The 8032-nt window shown below is 40.9% G+C and overlaps 1 protein-coding gene across 1 annotated transcript; it reads left to right on the top strand.

Annotated features, from left to right (window-relative positions):
* The first annotated feature begins 301 nt into the window (after positions 1–301).
* On the top strand, positions 302–2506 carry LOC116265850 (gibberellin 20-oxidase-like protein). Its single transcript, XM_031646804.2, has 2 exons — positions 302–778; positions 1676–2506. The coding sequence occupies exons 1-2, from the start codon at positions 411–413 to the stop codon at positions 2307–2309; spliced, it is 1002 nt and encodes a 333-aa protein (XP_031502664.1). The 5' UTR covers positions 302–410; the 3' UTR covers positions 2310–2506.
* Positions 2507–8032: the final 5526 nt, after the last annotated feature.

Here is an 8032-nt window from a genome sequence, read left to right as displayed (position 1 = left end):
AAGACAGGGCGAGAGAGATCATTGCCATCTGGACATGCTCACCTCCATGGATTACTTGGAACGAAAGTGACGCAAAGCCTTTCTGAAATTTATCGTGCAAAATGCGATGTGCCTTGCCTCATCAGCCATGCGACGTACTTTAATTTGTTAAAGTAATGTTCAATAACCTTTCGTCTTACATACTAACCAGAAAAATAAAGCAATATTTTAATTGCTTCACCTCCCCATGTGCACCCGTCTCGCGCGAGTATATATAGATACACATATTGGCAAGCCTTTCAGGTAGAAACCAGACAAAGAAACCAGTCCGTTCAATTTTGCGGCCGACCACCGTGGGTGAACCAGAGGTTGCCATCACCATTAAACCTTTGGAGGAATCAGCGAGAACCCAACACAGTTTGGATCCTAAAATGGGCGAGCAAGTGGAAGTTCCTTTCAGTCTTGCAGTCTTGGACATGGCAGATGCCCAAGGTCATCAGTCACCGTCAACCTTGGCCAGCCTCTCTCATGCCTGCCAGGAGTGGGGCTTCTTCCGTGTCGCCAACCATGGAATCCCAAGGGAACTGCTTGGCTGCGTAAGCTCCCTCTCTAAGGAGCTCTTCAGCCTTCCTCCCCATTCCAAGGACAAGGCGGGCCCTTCCTCTTCTCTCAAAACATACACACCGCCATTCATCGTCTCTCCCTTCTTTGAAAGTTTTCGTGTCTCCGGACCGGACTTCGCTGGTTCTGCTAAAAGCACTGCTGAGAGACTCCTTGAGGAACCAAGAGCAGAGTTTTGGTCTCTCTCTCTCCCCCTCTCTCTCATACCTTGATTTTAAATTCCCATTCCAAAACTCATGCCTCATTTTTTTTAGTCAAATTACAAATAACGTACAGAAGGACTGCTCAGTTTCTATAACGGGTGCTTTATAGCTGTCTTTTATATATATATATATATACAAAATGATCATGCACATAAATCAAATGTTTTTGATTTGACCATGACTAATACCAAGCCGTATCCAGCCATCCATTTGGATGGTCCGATTTTGTAGAACCAGCACGACAAAAAATATGGCTAACTGATGGCCGTATGTGTACAGATGATGATGCAAATGTACGGGCTTAATTTATTACCTGAGGGTATGAGAAGATGTCTTTAATCATTTATTTAGCTACGTTTAAGACGTGTTGGTGATGATGTCTATACCTTCACCCGTGACAATGTCTATACCTTCACCCGTGACACGTGCTGTCATTGATTTTTTTTTTTTTTTACCGACTACCACAATAGAAGTCAAAAAAGGTTCAACTACGTCCGTCGGTGAAAGATCGATGGGTTAATGAACCCATTGAACAGGGATGCCCTCATCTACAACTACATGGTCAAATTTTCACTATTGAACTTATAAATCTATTTTTACAGGAAAAGAATCTGTTCATGTATCAGAACATTAACATGCCATTTTTTTTTTCTTTTACACCCACAAATCATGCATGTGATTGAGATGTCCACCATAAGAACATTAAAACTAAATAGACGGTGATGAATCCGTCAGTAAGCTGCCAAACGTGACAGACAACAATTAACGTCAAAATCACGTACGTAACTTATTTAGAAGTCAATGAAACACATAATGGTATTGTGCTTGAAATTTTCCTTTTAAAATATGCTTTACTTTTTCCTTGGATGCAGGGATGCATTGGGGGAGTATGGTAACAAGATGGTAGACTTATCCAGGAAGATAATGGCAATCTTACTGACAATGTTGGGGGAGGGCATGGAGAGGTATCATGAATCTGAGTTTGGCAGGTGCCATGGGTACCTAAGGATAAACAGCTACTCTCCTAACTGTAAAAAAGATGGAGTTGAAGGGCTAGGGATGCACACAGACATGAGTTGCATCACCATTCTGTACCAAGATGCAGTGGGGGGGCTGCAGGTCAGGTCAAGGGCAGGTGAGTGGGTAGACGTCAGCCCTTGTGAAGAAACTTTGGTTGTGAACATTGGAGACCTTCTGCAGGCTTGGTGCAATGGAAGATTAAGGTCATCCTATCACAGGGTCCTTTCAAATGGGTCCAATAGCAGGCTGTCCTTGGCCTTTTTCTGGAGCTTTGAGGATGAGAAGGTGGTGAGGGCACCTCAAGAGCTGATTCAGGAAGGCAGAAACAGGGTCTACAAGCCATTCTTGTGCTTGGATTATGTCAGGTTTAGAGAGGAAGGCAACAACAAAGAAATGAAGGAGAAAGTTGGAAGAACGGTTGATGATTTTGCTCTAGACAAGGCTCCGTTTGAGTGCATGGCAATGGCCAAATGTTCAGTTCTTTGATGGTTCAACATGATTGGCTTTTCATTGATCATCATAACACGCATCAGTACTGTTCTTGGTGGCCCAGTCTCTCTCTCTCTTTCTCTCTCTTTGCGTGTGTGAATTTGACTTTTTCCATTACTCTTCGGTACTTGTGCATGATTCAAAAGGTATTTATAGTCTATGGGCTAAAGTGCTCGCCAAAGATGTCAACTTGAGTTGCCCGAGAAGCTTCTATTCCAAGCGCTAAATGAAGAACTGGACTTCAAGCAACAGAAAGCACTGCACTTTTGTGTTAAAATATTGATGATTAATCCAGACCATGACTTCTTTTTGCATGGGGGAAATCTAATCTGATTTTGAGCATGATCTTAGAAGAATGTCTGCAGTAGTGAACAGAATTATTCATTCTCTCCTTTTCAATACATGATTGACCATGAATTTAGTATTGAAGAGAATGTTATAGGAGAGGATAGACAGATACCAACAGAGGCGGAAATAAATATATATATATATATATATATTAGCGGCACCTTAACCATATGAGCATTGGCAGTGGGAAAGTGGGTCAAATAATTCAATGTGAAGAAAAAAATTTGAGGGTGGTTGAAGAGTTATTGTTTGGTAAATAAGGAAAGAAAAGAAAATCCAAAAAATTTAGGCCTTCAATTTTATTTTAGTTTCATTGACTCCTATCAAAAACAGGTTTCTAACAGTGAATTTGTACTATTTGTTAATTATTTTGTGTATGTCACCGGGAGGAAGTTACTTTGAAAATTATAATTAATAGGGTTTGCTTCGATGTACGGGCCCCTCCCCATCCGCGCCCCTCCCCATCCGCGCCTTGTCATCCGGCGGATGTTCCTAGCTCGCGACGTAAGAATTTGTGGAATGATTAATCACTTAAAAAGTGAAAATTTACAGAACCATGTCAAATGTTTTAAGGAATAACATATAAAAGGAAAGGGTAAATGAAAAAGCCTCAAACTTTAAAATTTCCTATAGAAATGCAACATGTTGCCCTCTCTCTCTCTCTCATATGCCGTCGGGCCATGGGAACTGGTAATTTTCATCGCCGGACGGATTGCTTCTAGTGTGGCGTGCATAAACTACCATTCTTCTCCTGTGGCACCTCCTCGTCCTCCCATTACTTCTCAGACACAGCCGAATGAATTTTTTTGTGGGCTTGTTTGTATTCCTCTTTCTTCTCTCAAGACTCCTTCACGTGATGCCCTGCCTTCTGTTCTGCCTGTGGTGCACCAGTTTTCCAATAACATTTTCAACATGCCTCCACCAGGATCCAGTGATCAGGGGTCAATATCCACTTCATTTATTGCCCATTCTGGCACTAATGACCATTACACCTGTTTACATGCAGATTGAGTTCTGGGGGTAGGGGCTTTTTTGAAAATTATTATAAAGTAAGTGGACATTTTAGACTTTTTCACAATCTTCTTTTAGGTGCCCTTTAAAAATTTTCTTCTTTTTTATTTTAATGAAGGTATTTAGGTCATTGCACACCCCTGTGCACAATTTTTCGTGCACAGAGTTGAGCACATAACCAGTTTTAGTTTACATGTAAAATTTTTGTTCTAGACTGTAATAAAAGGATTTAGTACTCATTGATAAACCAAGTAACTGATAGAGAACGAGATAATCGATTATGAACTCCTTTTCTTTATGATATTGATGATGAGTATTACATGGCATATATAGGTTCATTACAGTAGGAGTTACAAAGAACAAAAGGAAGGAAATGTGTAAAATGGAAGACTCGTGATTTACAACAATATATGGCAAGGGATAAAACGTTAACACCAAGATTTTAGGACAAGCACGATTTTATCCCTTGCTAGAATTAACGCAACAAGATTTGTTTCTCTCGTTCTCACTTTCCTTAACATCCTCCCTCAAGCTAAACGGAGATTCCACGACGTTTAGATTGAATCAAAATTCATTGAACACAGCTCCTCCAAGGGCCTTTGTCATTCCATCTGCTAATTGTTTTGTCATTCTGATGAAGTTTACTTGGATCTTTCCTTTGTTAACATGATCTCTGACAAGGTAAAAATCAACCTCAACATGCTTTGTTCGAGCATGGAAAACAAGGTTTGATGCCAAATATAAAGCCCCTATATTGTCACACCACAAGATCGGTGCTTTAGATGTTGGAATGTTCAACTCTTTCAAGAGAGGTTTAAGTCATAGAATTTCTATAGCAGCACACGCCAAAGATTTATACTCAACTTCAGTGCTCGACGGAGCAACTGTCCGTTGTTTTCTAGATGCATATGATACTATGTTGTTGCCTAGGAGAGCCACAAAACCGTATGTTGATTTTCAATCTTCTGCGCTTCCAGCCCAATCTGCATCAGCAAAGATGCTTAACTATAATGACAGTGATTGAGTCAAGCGAAGAGCATAATGACTTGTGCCCTTCAAATACCAGTGAACGGAGAGTGCATGAATTGGCAGGCACGATTCACAACAAATACGATATCAAGACAGGTTAGGGTAGCATATTGTAATGCTCTGACTATATTGCGATATAGTATAGGATCCCCAAAGAGAGAGTCATCGTCAGGTTTAGGTGTTTGAGAGCTTGCCATGGGAGAGACCATGGACTTAGCATTATCCAGTTTAGCTTTGTGAATAATGCTATGAATGTAGTTGTGCTGGCATAGATAGAGTTCGCCCGGTCTTCAGTTGACTTCAATGAAGAGAAAATCTATCAAGGGACCAAGATTTTTGACAGAAAAGACTGAACCAAGCCGCCATATCATGTGAGAAATAAGAGACAGGGAAGTACTGGTAATGATCAAATCATCAACATAGACGAGAAGATATAGTTGATGGGAACCACAAACATAAATGAACAAAGACGCGTCCGACTAAGAAACAGTAAAGCCAATGTCTCGAAGATAGCAATTGAGATGATGATACCATGCATGCGGGGCTTGTTTGAGCCCATATAGAGCTTTATCTAATTTGCATACATGATGAGGAAATTTTGGATCTTCAAAGCCCTCTGGTTGAGCCATGTAAACATCTTCTGAAAGATACCCACTAAGGAAGGCATTATCAAAATCAAGTTATCGCAATGACCAGCCAAACTAAACGGCGAGGGAGAGTAGTACCCAGATAGTGGTTGGTTTGACAATGGGACTGAATGTCTCTTGGTAGTCAATTCCAGCAGTTTGAAGAAAACCACGAGCCACGAGCCGAGCTTTATGCCGTGCAATAGAGCCATCAGGATGACACTTAAGTTTGTACACCCATTTAGAGCTTATAATATTGAGATCCGGTTGGGGGGGTACAAGCGGCCATGTTCGATTTTTCTGTAATGCCGAAAATTCCAGTTGCATAGCTTGACACCAAAATAGAGACCGAACAACCTCTTTGAATGAGCCGGGTTCCTATGGTGCAGTGAGAGCAGCGAAAGCCTTGGGCATTAAGGAACTAGTCATAGAATGAGTGACCACCAGATGAGAACGAGTAACCAAGGGAGGAAGAGCATCGGTGGGAGGGACCGCAGGAGCAGAAGGCAGGTCGGATTGAGATGATGCAAATGTGGATGGTTGCTGATCATGAGGCGACGGATCGGCAGGTGGGGGTAGGGTAATTGCCGCATGAATCACTGAAGTAGAAATGGGCACGGGAGAACCAGCGATAGGAACTGGGGAAATAACAGGTAATACTATGTAGGGTGTGGCTACTGGTGAGGAATGAGCATTATCAGTTGGATTGGATGAGGTGTTTGCAGTCACATTGTGCAGCCAAGCAGCAATAACGTTATCAGAGACGAATGGATCTTTGGTTGACTTTACGATGCGTGGTCCATGAAGTTCATCAAAAACGACATGATGAGAGATGATGATTCATTTGCGTGAGGCGTCATAATATAAGTATCCCTTGTGCTGAGTTGCATAGCCCACGAAAGTGCAGGGAGTTGTTTTTGGATTAAACTTGGAGTCATTTGTTGGTGTCAACAAGGGGTAGCACGTGGTCCCAAACACTCGAATATGATCATAGGCTAGACTTGTTTTGAAAAGCATTGAGAATGGCAATTTGCACTGCAATTTGATAGTTGGGAGATGATTGATGATATAAACAGCAGTACGGAACAAATCAACCCAGAAATCATAGGTCAAACCAGCATCATAAAGCATAGTCAATCTTGTTTCAATGACATGATGATTTTTTCGTTCGACTATGCCATTTTGCTCTGGAGTGTATGGACGTGAAAACTAATGAAAAATGTCGTGTGAGTCACAGAATAAAGAAAACTCTAAGTTTACAAACTCTTTGCCATTGTTAGATTGAATCGAAGAGATAGAGACATTTAGTCACTTTTCAATCAAGACCTTAAAATTCTTAAAACACGCAACCACATCAAATTTGGCTTTAAGAGAAAATAACCATGAAAATCTTGAATAATTGTCTACTATAAGCAGGAAAAACTTGAAACCATCTCGAGACAAAATTGGGGCTCGTCCCCATACATCCATATGAAGTACTTCAAGAGGCCATGAGGCATGACAATCAAAACTTGGAAATTGTAGTTTATGTGCCTTTCCCAATAGACAAGACTGACAAGTTCCTTTTGTAACCGGAGTGTTTATTGACATAAATTGACTGAAATTAAGAAAACTAACTATTTTTCTGTTTGCATGACAAAGCCGTCGATGCCAGAGATCAAAAGATGCGGATTCCTTATTGACGCCTGCTGGAAACCAGCTGTTAAACGCTACTTGGTTGAAATCTGATCATTGTTGGATCTAGTTGTGCTGATGGGATAGAGGCCATTACGCGTCTTTGGTCCTTGAACAAGAACCATGCCCGTCTGCCGATCCTTTATAAGAAAATCAGTTGGTGAGAATTGAAAGGTGCAGTCATTTTCAGATATAAACTTGCCCACTGATAAAAGATTATGAGCTATACTAGGAACAAGAAAAACATTCTTAAGATGAAAAGGCGTCTCAATACTTTTTACTAATAAATTCCCTGTATGCTTAATAGGAAGACTTGAACCATTACCGATCATAATATTGTCTGGTCCTTCATATGTTGTCTTGTTGCTCATCATTTCGTCATTTTTGACAACATGATTCATAGCTCTTGTATCGGAATACCAGTATTCATCAATGGATTCTTGCAAGTTCATTGTAGAGAATCCCTGCGGAATATCATAACATGACCTGGCCGAGTGACCCTTCCTACCACAATATTGGCATAATTATTGCTGCTTGAATCTCCACTTTGTACTGGATTTTGATTTGGAAGCCGATTTCCTCTTCCTTCAAACCAACCTCCACCTCGTCTTCTAAAGTTTGCTCATCCTCGTCCTCAACTTCCAAAAACATTGAACGCTGCTTGATTCTCTACTACTTATGGAAATGCTTGGACAGACCGGTTAGAATTGCTGACCGTTGATTTGAAAAGATCAAGTCTCCTTTCTTGAGTAAGAAGAAGATCAAATAGCTCTGAAAACGTGATGGAAGTGTTAGAGGAGTTGGCACTAATAAGAGTAACAAAGCTTTCATACTCCACCGGCAGCCCATTCATTGTGATCTGAACAAGGTCACCATCAACTTCTTGTCCTGCTGCAGATAAAGTGTCAACAAGAAGTTTGATTTGTTCCAAATATGTCTGCATAGTCATGTTTTTCTTTTGGATAAAATGCAGTATGTCCGAAGACAGGTTCAAAGACAGTGGCTTTGATCCACCTCAAGGCCAACATGTCT

The sequence above is a fragment of the Nymphaea colorata genome, chromosome 12 (genome assembly GCF_008831285.2).
Source record: "Nymphaea colorata isolate Beijing-Zhang1983 chromosome 12, ASM883128v2, whole genome shotgun sequence".
Taxonomy (NCBI): domain Eukaryota; kingdom Viridiplantae; phylum Streptophyta; class Magnoliopsida; order Nymphaeales; family Nymphaeaceae; genus Nymphaea; species Nymphaea colorata.
The sequence above is the reverse complement of the archived record's forward strand: the minus strand, read 5'-3'. Positions and strand labels throughout refer to the sequence as shown.